At 33.3% G+C, this 20899-nt stretch overlaps 1 protein-coding gene across 1 annotated transcript in view; it reads right to left on the bottom strand.

Annotated features, from left to right (window-relative positions):
- LOC149909735 (putative multidrug resistance-associated protein lethal(2)03659) overlaps positions 1-20899 on the bottom strand; it is a 34512-nt gene that overhangs the window by 5153 nt on the left and 8460 nt on the right. Inside the window, exons 5-21 of the mRNA XM_090119830.1 lie at positions 20019-20226; positions 17339-17561; positions 14648-14804; positions 10202-10404; positions 9581-9838; positions 8759-8927; positions 8202-8344; positions 7686-7838; positions 6493-6686; positions 5633-5833; positions 2927-3135; positions 2433-2593; positions 1828-2054; positions 1186-1336; positions 629-755; positions 406-509; positions 93-210 (exon numbers count right to left, since the gene is read on the bottom strand). Of these exons, the coding sequence (XP_089975956.1) occupies positions 93-210; positions 406-509; positions 629-755; positions 1186-1336; positions 1828-2054; positions 2433-2593; positions 2927-3135; positions 5633-5833; positions 6493-6686; positions 7686-7838; positions 8202-8344; positions 8759-8927; positions 9581-9838; positions 10202-10404; positions 14648-14804; positions 17339-17561; positions 20019-20226 (3006 nt within the window). The remainder of the gene's footprint in view (positions 1-92; positions 211-405; positions 510-628; positions 756-1185; positions 1337-1827; positions 2055-2432; positions 2594-2926; positions 3136-5632; positions 5834-6492; positions 6687-7685; positions 7839-8201; positions 8345-8758; positions 8928-9580; positions 9839-10201; positions 10405-14647; positions 14805-17338; positions 17562-20018; positions 20227-20899) is intronic.

Here is a 20899-nt window from a genome sequence, read left to right as displayed (position 1 = left end):
TGTATATGTATACTTTAAAAACATAGGAAGAAGGTATGGAAGAATGTATTCGAATAAATTGTGAAATAAGATATACTTATAAATAATAATACCTTTCAACGCTTGTCATCTGGTTCTCCAATTCGGTGGACTGCCGCATGCCCCATTGGAACATGCCGGTGAGACCCATCGCTTGAGTGATAGCCAGACCCACGTTGCCTCCGTATTCCTCTATAAATGTATGTAAAGATTTATTATTTATCATTTTTAATCATGTAATATATCCCTAACTATGTGTTTATCTTCTTTTTAAAAAAATCTTGTAGAACTATAATTATATGCAAATTATGTGTGAAATTAAAAATAATAATCCTATTAATTTTATTTTATTTATTTGGATATTGAATTTAGAATAAATGTAATTACCATTTCCGAAAACTAAGAAGCTTAAGGTGACCACAGCAATGTAAATAACGCACACCAAGTCCAGCCAGAAGCCGAAAGCACGTGAGCTCGCGATAAACATGTACCTGGAAAATATATTTAAATTAGAATCCTCTTTATTATATTTACAACTATTTAATGTTCACAATTGCGTAAAAAATGCAATAAAGATAAAGTAGAACTTTTATATTGAGTAAATAGTTACCAAGCAGAACTATGTAAATCCTGATGGTTATCAAACTCCTTTATAAGAGCCTCTTGAGCGCCGAACGCACGTATCGTGGTAATGCCTTGCAGGGACGCGTTGAGATGGGAAAACACTGGACTACGTGCTGGAAACGAGGTAATAAAGCACTTAAATTTGTTACTATTGTCATAAATTAATTAATATTATATAGAAAAAAAAAACGGGAAGGAATTTGAACCTAGCGTGTGTTAATACAGAGATATAAAAAATATTGAAAAACATGCATACATTATGCAGTTAAAATCTAATTCCATTAAATATTATGCCTAAAATCTATTTTCGAAAAATAAAAAGAAACGCGACTATATTTAGAGCTAAATGCATAAATAAAATTTTCCTTTCAAACCTCTAAATACATATTAAATCGTACATGCAGGCTTAGAAAACGACACTCCTTTTGGAGGCAAAGTTTACATGACCAACTTCCACGAAAGAGACAGAACTATAACAAACTTTAAAAGGAAAATCAACGTTCTAAATCTAACACAAATAGTGGAGGCTCACAGATGACTCACTCACACCCTCGAGGCGCTTGATGCTGCGCGAGGAGGCGATGTAGAATATCCGCAGCCCGTAGAACACGAGCCCGATGGCCAGCGTCGGCAGCAGCAGCCAGTAGTTCACTATCGCCACCACTATCACGATACCGATCAGCGACAGCCCGATCTGCGGGAGAAATAAGGATTATAATTGGGGTTATTGAAGTGAAAACTTCTTTAGCGGCGTTGGGTATAAAATCTTAAACTCGCGTCAGGACACGTGACCTGATCGAAAAAGCGTAAGACGGATGGATATCAAACATGCTCTAAGTTAATAATCAAGTTTTCACTTCTGCCGGCACTCCCGGAGTGCAACCCGTATTTTTTGTTATTTAATTAAAATGGCTGAACATAGACATTTAAAGCATTGATTTGAATTGATAAATACAAATTTTAGTTTGAACTGATAAATACAAATTTTGGTTTGAACTGATAAATACAATGGCTTTTTCATCGTAATGTAATAGTGAACGTATTTAGTGTCTGAATAAAAGAGTCTAGTTTAAAACTATATAACTCACAGAGAACTTAATTATATTAGCATTTAGAATTAAACTTCCTTTAACAAAATTAAAAGTTTAATACAATAGCGAATAACAATCCAAAGAATGAACTCACTTGTAGTACATCCAATAAAGCGGACGGCAGTACTTCGTCCACCGCGCCCATATCCTTAGAGAATCTGTTCAGGATCCGGCCCGACGGGTTCGTGTGGAAGAATCTCATGGGAGCACGTGTGATAGACGCGAACATGTTGTTATGGAGACGGGTAGACGCTCGCATGGCCATGGAGAAGAATATAAACGACCGGAGTAGGGATATCACCACTAGCGCCACTACCATGCCTGCGGGAGGATGGTGAAACAAGTATCGGTATAGTCTTTGAAGAAATTTATGTATCATCAAAATTGATTAAATATGAAGAGATAGGTTTCATGTATTGTGAAAATTTGAAAGCTCTTTAAAAGATTGAAAGATTTTTATTGTATGTAACACAATTTATTACACATAAATTTAAACGAAGCTATAAAGAAAGAAGAAGAGAGGAAAAGCAAAGCTACTAAAGGTCGGTGTTAAAAGTTATGTTTTTGTAATATTTATGTTAAGTTTCTGAATTTCATACAGGAAAAAAATACATTTTTAAGTTAACTGGTTGTTTATATTTGAATGTGACGGATATGAGGTGTGAAAAGATATTAATCATACATATAAATCTAACTTACTTGTGTAAATATAAATACAATCGTATCTTGTGAGGCCGGATTCAAAGTGTGCGTTATCAACGAGCGCATTCGTAAAGTTAGATGATACATCCATAGTATTGGTGTCGTTTGTATCGAGGTTCTGTAGTAATGTACGTGGATGACGTTCCTCTTGATTGACCCTGTTGAAAAAAACTTGGTTTATATGGCTGTGGTGTTGGGAGATATATTTGGCAACAGTGCAAAATATTGATTATTTTTAGATTTAGATTTTTTTCCAAACAGAAAAGAACAAAGTTTATTTTATGATTGACGCGCGAAAAAACTGCTTCGAAGTTGTAAAAATTACTGTTTTCTCAAGCGTTTCTAGATAAGTACCTGAAACTTATACGATACAAAAACACAAAATGCTTAAATTATATTTCTGCATTTCGGCCCCTTCACGCTCACCCTCCAGCAGTGCGGTCGGCGTTAAGTTTAACTGCCCTAAAATAATGTGAATAGCTCCTGATTACCAGTAACTAGTCCACCAATCGGAGCCGGAACCGAGCAACTGGGCTAGTACAGCGACCAGCGCCATGAGCGTTACGAGCAGTGGATGACCACTAGCCCGTAAATACGCGCCGTATACAGCGCTTGATACCGCACCGGCTGAACGCATTTCTGCTTCTTCCCGCCCGCCCTCTGGTGGCGCAGTTGCTGTCAAGTTGTCTACCGAACTCACCTGTTAATGAAATTACATGTTAGAAAACATATTTTTATATTAGAGCACAGAGCTGATGGTTCACTTAACTGTATGCTATTATCACTACGGACTGGTAACAGGGATAAGGAAAGGAATGACGATGGGAATAAAGGTTAAGTGGGAAGGTGAAAAGGAAACGGATCACCGGCTTCCTCAAGCTTGTATGTATATTTACTTATTTCTTTTACTCGTGCTGTACTCGTACAGATAATGCGTGAAAGCAACAAAACCAACAAAAAATAATGTCTCAGACTCAAAAACTGGGTTAAACAAATAATCTTTACTAATATTATAAAGCTGAAATGTTTAATGCAAGAGAAATATTATAAAGCTGAAGAGTTTGTTTGTTTGTTTATTTATTTATTTGTTTGTTTGAACGCGCTAATCTCGGGAACTACTGGTCCGATTTGAAAAATTTTTTCGGTGTTGGATAGCCCATTTATCGAGGAAGGTTATGCTATATATCATCACGCTACGAACAATAGGGGTGGAGCCACGGGAAACCGCGCGGAACAGCTAGTATAATATAAATGCCTTTGCCCCATGCTCAAGGTTATAGCATTATTTTGATTCTAAATAAACTTATGTATGTTATGTATTTTTTGCTAATATAACATAAATTTATTCTGTAATAGGTAAAAAAAGTTGTAATTTATAATTTTTATCTATCAGAATTAATTCAGACTCAAAATAAAGTCCAACAAATTATTATTAACGATTTATTATATTTTTTAAACTAATTTAATATCTTTGAATGTATTTTAATATATACCGTACCATTTTAAACCCAAAATAAAGTACCTATTTCAAGTTTTATAGGTAAACATTTTTCTATTATAAATTACTTAAATACATATAAACCATAGCAAAATTAGTAAATATTATTTTAAAAACTTGCTCCTTTCCTCCTTTCTTAATGGAAAATATTTGTTACATAAAATACAGCAAATATAATATATATGTTAATTTAAGAGATAGTGAAGTTCACTATCATTAAAACTTTTTTAATTCCAATAAAAAATTGTTTATGTGTGATTTTTTTTTTATATTAATGGAGTTTGTAGTTTGAAGTTTATGACTGTTGGACACACATTATTTGTGCTGCCGTACACGGGCTGCTCGAGCAGTTAACGGCTGAGCGACGTACACGGACTGCTCGAGCGGTCGGTCGTTGACTGCTCGAGCTGTCGCTACAAACCGCGCAGTTGACGGCTTGAAGCGGTCGCGACTGCTCGAGCAGTCCGTGTACGGCAGTGAATGAATGTCTATAGTACACCGCGCGGTCGTGGTTTCAAGCCGTCGGTCTCAACTGCTTGAAGCGGTCCGTGTACGGCCGTCCTTTGTATTATGAGCATTACAAGTTCTAAGTTACTTACTGTGAGTTAAAGGTCTTATACTACTCTAGAATATTGCGAAACAGAGTTGAAAATCCGTGAATAATCCACTTCAAACACTTGTATACAATTTTTCATGCAACATTGTAAGGACAGCAATTGTCAGCTATTTCATCGGTTTACAGGCTTTGTCTAAGTCGGATATTTCCTTAATATTCATTTATAATATGATTTAAAATTACACTTGTATTGTTTACATATTGCAGCTTATAGCAATTTATGACTTAACCAGATCCACACTTACTTATTTGTTTAACATGGATAATTTATAATCCCACTAATATAATAACCACTCCCAATATCTCATTTAAATAAAGAAAAAGATTCTCACATTTCAGATTCACATCAATTTTTTCACAAAAATTGGGAAACATTGTTGTGCATGAGTGGTATTATTAGATATTAGCTAAAACTAATATATTTAAAATTTAAGAAATCACAAAACTTCGCACCTCTTTAAACAAAAATGTTTTTGAGATAACGTAAAGACGTGATCATTTCCATAATTTTGAACAACATTCACCACGTTTCATAAATATAACATTATTTTGCTTTCAGATTTATAAAGAGTGGGCTATTAAAAAAATCTACATAAATTAAGTATTTAAATTTAAGTATGACAGCGAATGCGATCATTATGATTATTGAAACGGTTAGTTTGATAAGAAAACTAAAAATATAGTAACTAGCTGACCCGCCAGACGTTGTTCTGTCTTATAGAAAATTAAAAGTTTTCGCATTTTTTTATATGTGAATTATAGGCGCAATTTTCATGGGATATTCTTTCATAAGATCCTTCTCCTGACAATAATAATATACATATAATATCTTAATATATATAAATCTCGTGTCACAATGTGTGTCCTCAATGGACTCCTAAACAACTCCTAAACACTCCTAAACCGATTATAATAAAATTCGCACACCATGTGCAGTTCGATCCAACTTTAGAGATAGGATAGTTTAAACATGTAGGTACCACGGGCGAAGCCGGGGCGGACCGCTAGTTAATATATAAATCATAAATATAACAATTAAATAAGGATGCTTTTTAATATATGGAGATAATAAAAAATACTCACGGAATGTATGCTCATCTGCCGTTTTCTGAAGCTGCCCTGCAGCACAGACTCATCCAGGTCCATATTAGACTTCTCCTCAGCAACGGGCTTCTCGTCCTCTTGTTCGTCCCTCGCGAGTAACGTCGCGAAGTCCAGCCCGGACGCGCTGAGCGTTTCGAAGTCTCCCGCCGCTGCTATTGCGCCGTTCTTTAATATTATTATCTGAATAAAAGAAATAAATAAATATTTCGCGACAATTTTCACACACGGCACGATCTGGTCCCATACTAAGCTTTCGCTTGTGTTATGGAAACCAGATGGCTGATAAACAAGAAAGAAAATTTATTATTTATAATACAATGTTAAAAGTTAAATATTTGGATAAATTCTTCAGTTAAAATAAATAATTTATTAACAATGACAAGAAAAGATGTTATTTTAAAACAGGGAAAGATAGTATTGTCAAAACGAAATACTTGTCACATTGAAAAATATTGAGTTAGTTTTAAGAAATTTTCCTGAAACAGGATACTCATTACTATTATTCTAATGAGTATAGAGGAAAACATAATTTCCTGTTTTGCTACAGATTGCTTTTAAAAGTTAAACACTGATAATAACAATAGAGCAGAAACGAACGAACATTCTAATTTAAATTTTAGATAGTAATATGAAATGCGACAGAATAAAGCGAATTTTTAGATTAATAGGATGTGGAGTCAAATCCCGCCTCACTATATTAAAACGAAGTACCATAAAAAATGTACGACCCTAATATTTATGCATAATTTGTCGTACATATTTCCTCTGTATTTTATTAGTGTAGATGTACACACACGCCATGGAGCGTTCAGTACGTATGTCCACGCTTGTATACGCACCTGATCAACATCCTTCAGGAACTGCAGCTGGTGGGTGACCAGCACCCGAGTGGTGTTCCGCAGGTATCCAACCACGCACGACTCGAAGAGATGCCGGCCCACGTGCGCGTCCACAGCAGATAGAGGGTCATCCAGTAGGTATATATCTGCGCGTTTGTATACTGCGCGCGCTAGTGAGATGCGGGCACGTTGACCTGGTAAATGACAATTTAGGAACATTAATTCTTAGGACTGTGTGCTTATAGATCTGGAGAGGGGATATTTGTAGGAAAATTTTTCGCGCGGAAATACATGACTAATATGTAATTGAAAGTAATTGATATAATGTTAAGAAAACTTTTTACTATGTCAAAATGACGTAAGGGTAAAGAAAAAAATATTAGGACACATTTAAGCATCGAAAATGAAGAAAAATTAAGAAGAATAATTATTCTTCTTCTTAATTCAATCATTCATTATAAACTGTTTCATTTGATCATGGAATTACTGAAGGAAATAAATAAGTAAAAATCTAAATGGTATTCGTTTGTTAGAAAATTCTCATAAATCAGTGATTAGTCTAATCACTAATTAATAGGAATTTCTTCACTGGTCCGACCATGACAGCATAAATGTGAGACACCTAGATATTCTCGTGTTCCACGTGTAAACGATTGATTAATTCTGTTTATTGGCGTATTGTTACGCTTCCATTAAACTGCATTGCCGCAATAAAGTTACACTTTGTATTACATAATAATTTCCCCTTCTCAGTATAACTTAAAAACGATCGATTAGGTAGCCGTGAAAGCGTAACAGAGATCTTATAAATCGATATTATCAAACTGTACGTCTAGTCTGTTTATAAAAAGTAACATTTCGATTTTTCTGAACAATTGTAAAAGCTAAATTGAAGAAAATAATTGAACATCGCTCACAAAGTTTGAAAATTTATTTAGTCGCGCACTTTTATTTTGCAGGATTTAGAGCGCAAAGCGGCGTTTTTCCTAAGATAGATTATTATACTAAAACAAATTGTCAATGTATAGTATAGACTTCCCAATATCAAAGTAATGAAACATATCAATATGTATTTATCAGCAATGTTGATCGTGATGTTTTTATTTGGTGACTATCTCTCCGAGGTATGTAAGATTTTGTGTTTTTTAAATACTTATTTATTTCTATATGTACCTTATAAATTTTTAACTCACCTCCACTAAGACTAACACCCCGTTCTCCGACCACAGTCTTATCACCATGTGGGAACAATGTAAAGTCTCGGTCTAGAGCACAGCGTCTAACCACCGCGTTGTATCGCGGACGGTCCATCGGCTGACCGAATAAGATGTTCTGACGGACGCTGCCTGTGGACAAATACGTGATAATTCCTTTAGAATTGATGGTAAAAAAAATATTGGTATATTAAGCAAAAATATGGTGGAAGCAAAAGTTGCTTGTACTTTAGAAAATTTCTCTATAGCGAGTGCGTGTCAGATTGTACAGATATGCGAAGATCTTTATCAATATTAAAATTATAACTGTTTTATTTTTCAAAAGAATGTTTAACACGATGTTTTCTGTTTTTGGAATATGCGACTATTATACAAAAAAAAGTGAATTTAAGCATAATTAAAAAACAATAGCCCCTTTATTAATCCCGAATTTTCAAAAACTTCATGAGCGTTATAATTTATAATAAAAAACATAAAAAAATCTGTTATATTTACCCGCAAACAACCAAGGCTCCTGACTAGCATAAGATACAGTTCCACCGATATGCACAGAGCCAGAGACGAGAGGCAATTCACGCAACAGTACGTGCAAGAGCGATGACTTGCCCGCACCCACCGGCCCTATTACTGCTATTAACCTGTAAATGAAAAATTATTATATTATGGGTACTTTTTATTTTAAAAAGATCAATTGGATAGTTGTCAAGATAATATTAAAGCGATTATGCGAAATTTAATTTTATTAATTATTTATGTTGTCTTTGGTTTATACCTATTTTCAATTTTTAAATACAGTTTGTAACAAAGTTGCATAGGAAATTCATAAAAGTATGAATTGAACATCAAACACATGTTTTAAAAGAGTGTAATTACTATTGGTAAAAAAAATCTTTGGTGGTTTTAATATCTCAATCACTTCACAATCATTTGTCATTAATTTCATTAACAAAATTTAATGTCTTATACGTCTTTTTTCTCTCCTTAATATAAAGAAAAACCCTTTAGCCAAACAATTTCATTTGATTAAAAAACACAACTTTACTTTCACTTACTTTCCAGGTTTGATAGTGAGCGACATATCAGTGAGCGTGTTTTCAGCGTGCGATACGATCCATTTCGCGGTAGCGTGTTTCAGTCTTACTCCTCTCGCGTCTTCTTCAACTCTTGTTGCCAACTCTTCGTTGTCTTCTTCACCTGATTCTAGTGGTGCTTCCAGATTGCCTAGAAACAAAAAGTTTTTGTTGATCTAGAAAGAACGGTGCTGGTGAGGACCCTTCGAGATTTAGGTGTAAGTGTATGCGCTAATATTGTTGAATATAACAAACCCATAATTTAGTACATTTCTTTAAAAATTCACTATGCCAATTGTCCTGTTTCTGGCTAAACATCTGATTCAGATTTATGATTATGATGAAATTTGGATCCAAGATGGGTGTACTTAATCTTAGGAATGGACAGAGGCTATTTTTGTCAAGATAACAAAATTTAATGAGGCTTTCATGTGATATCATGGTGTACACGCGCACGCGGACGTGGAAGCCACGGGCAGCTAGTTAGTAATTATCAATAACACTTTGTGGCTAATTGATTGTAAGCAATAGGTACTTGTTTTAATTAGTATCTAGTAAAATTCATAACGTACAATTACGTTTAATAAAATACGGTAATAATGAATAACCATAAATATATGTTACAGCTGTTGTACCTAAAATACTGCTTTGTGTGTGTTTTATGGGTTTTATGATGCTGCTATTCCTAGTAGCCATTCATTAATAACGATTCGCTGTTGAAACAAATGAAGTAATTACTGTGTATTAAATGACAAATGAATTGTTGGACTTTGTACACGAATGATTTAAGATCAACAGACTCACCATTGCCTTTAGCTTCTCGGGCCTTTTTAGTTTCCGGAGGAGTTTCTAACGATTGTTTTGTATCAGCTTCCTTTTCCTTTTCCATATCGGCTTTGACTGGTGAAGGTGGAATATCCTTTGTTAGAGATTCTTCCTTTCCTTTTTTGGAGGATGTTTGAATTTCCGCTAAGCCTGGTACTGGTTTACTTGTGTCCTCGTATAACATGAAGTTTTGGAGTCGTTTTATCGATATGGTAGCTTCAGCTACTTGGGCTATACCTGATGGACAAACCCGTGAAGGAAATGCGTTAATTAGGCGGGCTAAATTGCTTAAGTATTTCCGGCTGAAGAATCTTGATAGTGATAATTGCTAGTTTTCTGAACAATGACAAACAATGTAACTTGTAAATAGCAAGAGACGGTGAGAGAATAAATTCAAACATTAAGTTATTAACGATGATTATACACGAAAGAAAGCTATTAAAATCAAAAGAAGGCATATATTAAAATTATCCACGCGTAAAATGGTAAATGATTGAAATTAACATTATACTGACAATTTCAATACAAAGTTTAAAACTTGTTTTATTCATATAGGCCTAAGTATAATAAAATTGAAATACATTTCCAAACCAAACTAACCTTGCGGGAAGAACACGGTCATAGTCTGTCTCAAGATATTGTAAAAGCTCGTCACAACGAACACTTGCTTGGCGCTAATCACGTTGTTCTCAAGGACGAACGCCAGGATCGAGAAGAACAGGCAAATACGGGTCGTGAACATGATGAAAGATGTTAGCACACCGCGGATGTATGAAGTCGCCCTTATTTGCTTTATTTCTTGTCTGCAAAGAAAGTGCGCGTTTGTGAAATATTGCATGAGCTGTTTTCAACGCAAATAAGTTAGACATGGTATTGTATGAAAATATGGTTTGAAAATATCTTTCTATATCCATCTTTTGCATAAAATAATTTATTCTTATTCGCCACATAAAGATTAATTTTTCTAGAGAAACTTCTTTGGGCGCGTTGAGAGTAAAACGTCAAGGTCGCGTCATGACAATACTGTCACGTTATGTGGTAAGGCGACGATTTTGGTATCTTTGCATCCTGGCAAAGAAGTTTCTCTTCTCCCACGTGTACTCGGCACATACGCTCTTTTTTATTATTATAATCTTTTATAATATAGAGTAATATTCTAAATAAAAATCGCATCTTTATTATAAAATAAAATGTACATAGGTATGTATATTATATCTCGTTGAACATGAAGCAATTCGTTTATCTTATTTGTATCTTGCCTCATCCTTGAATCCTGTCTCAAGACGTAGATTAGAGGATATCCAGCTAATATAGATTCACACATTACCAACTAAATACATATGTGCTTGAATTAAAAGCTTATCACGGATATAACATGGCGTAATCAATTTCTTACGTCCATTAGAGCATAAGTACATTGTAAATATAACCTCTGTTTGTCTTTCTGTATATCTTAATTTCGCGTTTAACCTTTTTTGTACGCTTATCAAGTGCATAATAGGATATTACGAACATTACAATAAACATTAAAAGCTTCGGTATCGTATGTCAAATCAATAAAACCGTCAGAATCGACATTGAAAATCGAGAATTTAACAATAATTCCAAAAGTTTTCAAACTTCGGTCAAGTAAATGGTACATTGGGACGACAATAAATCTCATTTTGCAACCTTGTCCGCAGTCCGGAACATTGTTAAAATTGCAATTAAATTATTTTTTTGCTGTATGGTCGTGAAAAAAATTCCAAAAGTTCTGCAAACTTGGGGAAGTTTTCGATATAATATTTCATATCACGTATTAAATTTGCAATCAATCTAAGTGTACGGAACATTGTTAAAATTGCAATTAAATTATTTTTTGCTGTATGGTCGTGAAAAAAATTCCAAAAGTTCTGCAAACTTAACACAGATATCGGAAATATATACCGAACGGTTGTATAAATTTGCAACCTTTTTCGTTGACCGGAACATGTTTATTTATAATTATTTTTAAATCGTGGTCATTTTTTCGAGTAAGGTGGTCTCGGAATAATTACAAAAGTTTTGGAACTTGGTTGCAAACTTCGAAAACATCTATTCTGGTGCATTTACAAATTTGCAACCTCATTCAGTTTAATAAAAAAAAAAAACATTAATATTCAATATTAAAAGATGTTCCGTACACTGAGATTGGTTGCAAATTTAATACGTGATATGAAATATTATATCGAAAACTTCCCCAAGTTTGCAGAACTTTTGGAATTTTTTTCAGGACCATACAGCAAAAAATAATTTAATTGCAGTTCCGGACTGCGGACAAGGTTGCAAAATGGGATTTATTGTCGTCCCAATGTACCATTCACTTGACCGAAGTTTGATAACTTTTGGAATTATTGTGAATTGAATGTCTAGATTGACTGGAGTATAAATGATGACATTAATACGTATCACGCACGTCTATAAGAGGTGATTACTTCAATGAATAATACCTTATAATACCTACCTATTAAATTACGTAAAAGCATCAATCTTCTTTACTTTTTTTAATCACGTTTTTATAATGAATACTAGACGTTCTTCAAATTGATAATTAATTAATAAATATATTTCAACATTGAGATAAATTTCATTTGAGAAATTGCAGTCGTTAAAGTTAGCTATTGCATCGAATGCAATGAAACTGTGATAAAAAATAGAAACATCGTAATTAGAGACGGTATATTATTTTTCAACCGCAAAGAAAGCTAGACAGAGAGAAGCCACTATGTAGCTTAAGCATTTTTAATTATATCAATCTATTTACGACATGTCGTCTGTGTATAATCAATTGTCTAGTAAACGGAGGCTAGAGAGTTAATTTAATTAGTTATTTTTACTGATTTATATCTTGATTTTTTTTGTAGTTGGAACCTAGAATTCCCTATTTATATAAGTACCTAGTCACACAACAGACAACTATCAATGCTGATTTATTAAAGTTGACGAGCTTAATTGACGACATAGCAACATTGGCAACAGCAACAACTACTTTTTGTTTTCATTTAATTGCTTACTTTGAAACGTTCAAAAAACCAGATGTAATAAATAAATTATACCCATGTTATAAAACCATATACTTAAATAAAACATTGGATATTTGTAAAGAACAGATTTTTAATACGTTAAATTTGTAAAAAATATATCTGTATGTCTAGTTGAGATATCCAAAACGCATGGACCGATTTTGAAGCCATTCAGTTGTAGGTAGCGGTTAGGTGTGGTTAGATGATCAGGCTACAACCGGCTTCAGTTATTTTACATAATACTCAAACATATTATGCTGATTTTATAGTATAAATATCGCCAAATGAGTCAGCGCATAAATTAGTATTATAAAAACAATTGCCGCTACAAAATAAACCATTATGTAATTTACAGGTCACCTCTCTGTCTGAATGAACATTCTCAACAACATCACAAAACTAATTTGCATATTGCATGGACTTTTACACAATAAAATTTATTTTGTTCGGATGAAGCGTGAAATAAAAATGTAGTTTTAGCACGTTTTAGTACATATTCCAATAAGGCAGAGCGTTTTCCTCTTAGATAAAAAGGAGCACGGAACCGTTTAGACCACAGGTTGAGACTAGATGTACGTACAAAAAGGTTCGCGAAAACATACGATCTATTTTTGAAGTGAAACTTCTTTATCGGGGTTGGAAAAAAATTTAGTGTAACAATTTTTCGTTACGCGTGACATTTTTAAGTTACGCGCCATCTTTTTCTTATCCCTACCACGCGTGATTTGACGTATTTCTGTAAAGTTGCATATAGGTACATAGTAAATTATTTTTTGAAAAATAAGGTCATAAAGAAGTTTCACTTCTTACGTGTGTACACTAGTACACGCACACATTTTTTTATTAGATAAGCAATGAAAGCATGTATATTTAAATCACGCAGTACAAATATTCGAGATTATCTTGTACAAAAGTAGAAGGTTATAGGTACTACAAAAATATTTACGTACATCAAAAGAAATTGTGGGTCAGCCTGTGTACGTATATTAGGTACACTGCTATATTTATTAAACATACATATTATAATTTTATTGTACTCGCGAACAATTCTGCAAAAAATATTACTATGCACGTTTTGTAATAATTCAATAGTAATAGCCTTATAATATGAAGTGCTAGTCAATATCAGTCATGTATTTATTAAATTTCTTAGAAAAATGATTGATTCTACTAAGATTGCAACTGAAAATATGTTATATATCATTTTTCACGGAATACTTCGGCATTGAGCAAAAACATACAAGTCAAGAATTCTGTTTATAGAACATTTTATGTATTACAAGCTTTTGCAAAGTTCCATCTTCATTCGCCGTTAATTCGCGCCTGATAAATGATAAGATAACATTTGACGACCATAATTAATAATTCAATAAACGTGCCGATGTTTGTTTTGTTTGACGCAAAGAATACATTTATATTTTACATGTGAGACATTTTGTTTGGGTTCACGTAATTCGAGAAACATCTTTCAATACAATCTACTCAGTTTCTTCATTTTTGTACAATTATAGTTCATATTATAAGCAGAAACCATAGACAGAAGGAAAATATAATACAGCAAAAATGTACACAAGACTAAATGCATTAGTCGAACACGCTTAAGAATAACATTAAATAGCACAAATAAATTACAGTTTTGATTATATACCAAAGCCATTTCACACACTCAGAGGCGCGTTAAAGAAATTATAATACACTATGTTAATACTTAATGCTTCCTATAAGTGCTATATTCTATACCATCTTTTCTCGCTTTTAAAGAAACAAGGAAATATATTTACCTTTCGCTATTTAACGAAGTGTTTAATATGTTAGGTACTTCACGTCTCGTTTAATAAACACATTAGCGTGAACAAGATATTTATTTTCTTACCATTCTAATCGCAAGATATATAGTAATACATAGTTGAGAACATAAATCGCAATTGCAACATGCATAAGCCCATACAATACAACAAGAATATTAAACATATGCAGCACAACTCGAAGCAACGTTTGAACTTACTTTCTAGCTTTGGCCACGAGATCTGCGAAGGGTTTCTCCCAAGTGTACATCTTGATGACCTGAATTCCGGATAATATTTCGTTCATCAGTCGCACGCGCTCGTCCGTTCGCAGCGCTGTTTTGAGACGCAGTACTGATGTACGTTTTCCCAAATAAGCTGAAAAGAAAAACATATTTCGCGATATCCTATGGAAAACATAATGTGCGGTACGATATGCCTTGACTATTCAAAGAATATCTGATCTCTCCTTGTTCTAAAAGAAACGTGAACTTGAGACATGTTGTGGAACGTTATATATTTAACTTTATTAAATATTACAACGTTCCCAAAACCCATCACCCTAAATTATAATAACTGGAAAATAAAACACTTGACAATTTGCGGTTAAACGTCTTTATTCTACAGAGTTTTATCTTTAAGTAATTGAAACGTACGTCGCACATCGTTTAGAAATAGAAATAATGCAGCAAAATAACTGTTCTTCTAGTAATCCTTTTAACAGAAGCTAATAGTACTTAAGACAATTCAAGTGATTTCGACATTATTGCAAAGAGCCTAGTGATCGCTTGTGCATCTCTGTAAACACCCGCTGAGGCTTCGATGGTAATATTTAAATTAGCTTTACAACTTTGTAAAATCAGCGAAACAGAAGTAATCCTGTTTCTGTATTCTTTTTATATCTGTTAAAATCCTCGTATTGTTACACAAGGACTTTAAGAAGATAATATAAAGACAAGATAGTGGCCTTGATACAGTAATGTTTACATGAATGTACCTAAGTGGATTACGAATAAAGACACTCCTGTTTCTTACGGCAAGTCAAGTAGGTATTTTTGTGTTCCTTAGTAAATTTATGACATCGGCAACCAACGAAAACACCGATAAGTGTCATTGTTACAAATTAAGGTCAAGACTCAAGAGTAGACAGGTTATGTCAGGAAAACTAGCCTTTCTCAATATCGTGTAGTAGTGATAAAGGTGAAAATATTACAACTTTTTCTTATTACTTCGATTTAAAAAAAATTAAGATACCTATGTATCTTTTATTACATATATTTAGGTATTATTTGGTTGCGTATATGTTTCTTATTTCATCTTTATCAAATCGTATACCTACCTATATTAAAATATCTGAAATAGTATAATGAACCTAGAATGGTACAATTGAGTAAGCAAAGTCCAACAGTCATACGCCTACATAGTTTTATGCAATCAGTATGATTCAGAACGTCCTTTCGGTCAATAATTTATTATTTTTTATTGTTTATGAGCGCAAAATATAATAGTTCATTGCACAGTTTGACCGTATTTTATCTAAGGGACATTTCATTTGCAAAAAGTGCATCTCAATTAACCTAGCCGTTATCTGTTGTTGTTTCAATTAGTGACAAATTGTTTTTATTTGTATTTCTGCAATGATGTATTGTTCTAAATTGACCACAGATAAAAACTATTAGTACCTATGATGAGCAACTAATATTGTGCAATCTTTGCAATGAGTAATTATTTATCCTATCAAGTTACTGACCATAATAAGGCCTCCACAGTAAACAGTAAACACGTAATATCGCGTCACGTTACAGACCGTTGCCGCGTTGCAAATACACTGACTATTGCATAGGTTAAGGTTCCGAGACGTATGCGTTGGCGTTGTCTACGATAATAGTAAGATTATATGTATGTATAGAATTTCACAATATGTCTGTAAATCGCGGTATATCCTAACGCCAACTTTGTTTGTGTGAAAAGGTATTTAAAGTCAGTCCGTTGACCTTACTTTATCATCAGTGTTAACCACATAAGCCAGTTAGTTAGTAGGTATCGCTTACGTTAGCCAATTAAAACAAACACTAAATTAGATTTAATTTAAATTATCTGAGTTGATGCAAAACTTAATGGGGATAATGCTTACGATAAGAAATACGATATTTTAAGGTTAACGAGAAAATACTTAAATTGTAGTGTTAAACAAGTTTTCATGAATACTGCACTCATTTTTTACCGAGAGAGGCCATCTGATTCGATTGTGTCTACGGTCAAATAAAAAACGAAAAGAACGTTCAAAGCGAAACACTCGGTAAAAAATATGGACCCGAATGGATATTGTAGGCACTTAGAACAAGTTAGAACCTATATATGCCACTGCTATATGGGTCATTAGCCGGAATGACCCTCGCACAGCAATTAAATGTCATGATTATAATCTGGCTTGGTTTAATTAAGAAATATGTGAAGAATGCACAGTGTATCTTTACGTTTGTACGAAAATTGTACCTGTTTGATGTAATTTTTAAGCAACAAAACTTCAAGTCAAAGCTTTTACACAAAATCTACTCTCGAAAAAACGCCACTAAATTAACGAGGATTATTACGATATTAATTATTTTGGTATTTATTATCATATATATTATCATCGAAACTTGACACAATATAAATGGAACACCGATTATAAATTATAAAGGAAAAATCATTGATTTATTAATCTCTGAATATTATTTTTTCAATCAATCCACCAAAATCAACATATTATTTAAAATAACGTCGGGAAAGTTAGAAGTAGTTAGAACTCAAAAACGGCTGAACGAATTTTAATGATTTTTGGTTTATTGTATTTGTCTCCATCAGCATTAGTATAATAACTCAAAAAATATTGAGAAAATCACAAAAAAAAATTACCCCAAAAACCTTACCTTGCAGCGGTATGAACGCAAGCATGAATCCCACACCAACTATCGCCGCCCAGTTGATCTCCAGCCACATGAAGTACGTGATGATCACCGTGGCTAGCGGCCCGATCCATAGATAGTGCAGGAAGATGATCGCAACGTCAAAGCGGTTCACATCGTTGGAGAGGAGGTTCACCACTTGACCTATGGTCGTCTCGCCGAGTGCTGTCTTCGAAAGCCGTAGCGACTGTAGAAATATTTTAGTTTAAAATTTTGGAAACTTTGTGTGTCAGTTAATGAACGATTTAAGCTTAAGATTGCGAGATTAGGACTTATATTATAATTTTTATGAGCTTCATGAGACATTCTCGTTATGGATTATGGATGAGATTATTATCAAATTCAAGATCTCAATCTTGAACTAAATATTCCACGGAAATTTCTATACACGGATTAGTCTATTAATAAAAGTGGACGAGAAAAATGTTATGGTCAATTCGGATTACAATATATTTATGAGAATTGTGCAATTCTGGCGATCTATACATTGATATCTATATACTTCCCAAACTAGTTGTCGAATAGTGCATGTATGCCAAGGTGCTCTAGCGCATTTGTCTTTGGAAATGTGACGTTTGATCTATTTTACGGGTATTTAATTGTCAACGGAACATTTGGGATCTTTTTAGTTATCTGTATTGCAGTCGAAGCTTTTTTTGACTAAACACAAACTTAAGAAGGATTCATTGACTACGATAAAAATTAAAATGTTACTGAATGATAATAATTTATAGTAAGTCAAATCCTGGCTAGTTGTAAAAATGTACAAGTATTATTACATATTCTTTGTAATAGTTAGGCGGCCGACTTATTCAAATTTTAACAACAAAAAAATTGATTATTCATAAGCACTGGAATAAAAAAGGTTTAGATTTCGAGTCTGACTTCATCAGTAGGTAGACTATTCGAAAAAAAATATAATAAAACTTGTTTTATCTTTCCTAATAGCTAGGCTGCTAGGCACACACTTTTAAAGAGTATAAACAATACCATGTATAATTAAGAATCGCCGAAATGTATGTAGGTGTATATTGTACGCGTATAACTTCCGTGCGATAAACCGAATTTGGATAATGATTAACATTTTGATCCTAAATGTCAGGGCAAGGAATACGTAAAAAGTACGCATTCAAATATAGCTACTTCACAATAGTATCAGTGATGAGAATTTATTTCTGGATGTCTATTATTAACTAAGAATTTCAACAATTATTTTACATAAGCATAACACTTAATTTTAATAATGGTTTATCATTTACATTTTACACGATACATATCACATTCGCTCAAATTAGCAGTGATGAGAAAAAAATAGAGTTCTAAAATTGTCTTACAGCTTAAACCTGAATCTGGGAGACATTATTAAAGAGATAAAATCTTAAGTAGCATATATTATATTTGCCATTAAGTTATTCAGGACTACAACGATGATTTGAGTGTTGATAGGAAAATACTTTATTAGTCATTATTTACTCCGCATGGAGGAAAATCCAAGTAACAATGGTTTGTAAATCGGCAATCGTAATGAACAGCTAGCGTAATTTCAAAATGCAATTTAAATATAAATTGAAATTTTATCATAATCCATTTCCATCTTGGAAAATTTTCGTTGCCTGAATATAATTTTGTCACCTATTTAGATTTGGCATAAATGAAGACGAAGTAGGTATTGTCACAACTATTTAATAGTACAAGTATATGCATTGGAACTGTAGACTTTATCTACAGTATATCACGTTTTAGCTTTACCTGGGTTTTCACATATTATTATTGACATACCTATACTTCTAATATTTACTCAGTAGCTGAAAGGATAACGCGACCTCCTCGAAGTAAAGATAACATTTAATCACATTGATAATTGATATTGACTTGCAAATTGAAAGTGTAAACTTGAATCGTTAAACCTTTATATTTATTTCACAGTAACAGCTGTTAAAAATCGATTGTCTGATAATGATGAATGAATCACGCGTTTGCATCATTGTCTATTGGAGGAAAACTGTATAATTTTATATCACAGTGACATACGAATACCGAATACTCCATGTACTGTTTATTTATTCATTTATTTTATTTAAATACTTTATTGTACTGCCAACAAAAAAAAATTACAAAAAGAAAACTTATACTAAAAGAAGACACAGCACAGATGGCGGCCTTATCACTTATAAGTGATTTCTTCCAGGCAACCAACTGAAGATGGGATAACATAATAGAATAATAATAGTTTATTATATCCATTCAAATAATAACTACTTACGTCTGCGAGTTTAAATATTTAGGTATTCGTCCACTTAAAGTGTAAAATTCGGATATTTTAATATTGGGCCTCAGAGTAGGGAGAAGCATTTCGAGGGAATAGTGTATTGTAACTAGTGACATTCAATAAAAACAAAATAATATAGAGCTCTAGTATTCCGCCCACGAATAAGAATTTATTCGCTTGAACACCTCATTACTTCTCATATCTTCACATACAAATATCCATAAGTACTCCAATTTCACTTGTTAAACTTTGTTTGTCAAAAAAAATTCCATGTCCTTCTCCAAGGCTCCATTCATTCGAAGTAGCGAATGAAACAGATACAAAAACGGCGTAACTTTCGCGTTTATTTTTACAACATAAGTATGGATTATTTACCTTTCTATAAATAAGAGAACAGCAGGCGACCCTGAATTTCATGCCCATATGTAGAATGGCCATCATGTACGGATGTACTACGAAGACGTTTAACGCCGAACATATAACAACCGCTCCGGCGTATAAATACGCCTCCGTTGGTTTCACAGTCTTCTGATCAGGGCTGTAATACTCGACCAGTTTTCCTAGAAACACTGGTTGCGCTATGCTGTACAAAAAGAGGCATCATTGAGCATAATTACACATGGAATTAATATAAAATTGCGGATATAAACTAGGAAACACACTAGTGTTGTAGGTCAATGTTCTAAACATACATAAATGCATACACTATAATCATGAACAACCATGCAGTCATTCCTTTTAACACTACAGAATGGAAATATATTCTATACAATCACAAGATAAATAAAAATATAATGTAACAGTAAATAATTAAATATACACTACGAACGCGTGACTTGAAAATTGATTAATTTCTAATTAATTTATTTTTAAAACATAACAAAAGTAATTAAGAAAATTGATTGAGTTACGCTAGTCTCCTATCTATCTATGAAAGCTGAAATTGGAAATAACATACCTACCGACTACATTTCTACGAAACTCTCTAAAAAAGTAAAATTATGAAAGATATTAACAATGATTAAAATGTAAACTACTTCAACAACGGAGCAGGCATTTTCCTCACTTTAAATTAAGTGTCGTATTGTCCTGCGCTCTTACAACTCGGTTATGGAGTTCCAACAGACGATTGTGCATAAAAAGTTGAGATTCCTGACCGAAGTAGGCGATGAAGAAACCAAGCATACGCGGTTGTTGTATACTAGAGGAGAGAACGATTATTAAACTGCAAAGTCTCTGATTTTTCATAATAAAAA

The sequence above is a fragment of the Colias eurytheme genome, chromosome 3 (genome assembly GCF_061535395.1).
Source record: "Colias eurytheme isolate Ceu_HAF_F1 chromosome 3, ilColEury1 Martin Lab GWU primary, whole genome shotgun sequence".
Taxonomy (NCBI): domain Eukaryota; kingdom Metazoa; phylum Arthropoda; class Insecta; order Lepidoptera; family Pieridae; genus Colias; species Colias eurytheme.
The sequence above is the reverse complement of the archived record's forward strand: the minus strand, read 5'-3'. Positions and strand labels throughout refer to the sequence as shown.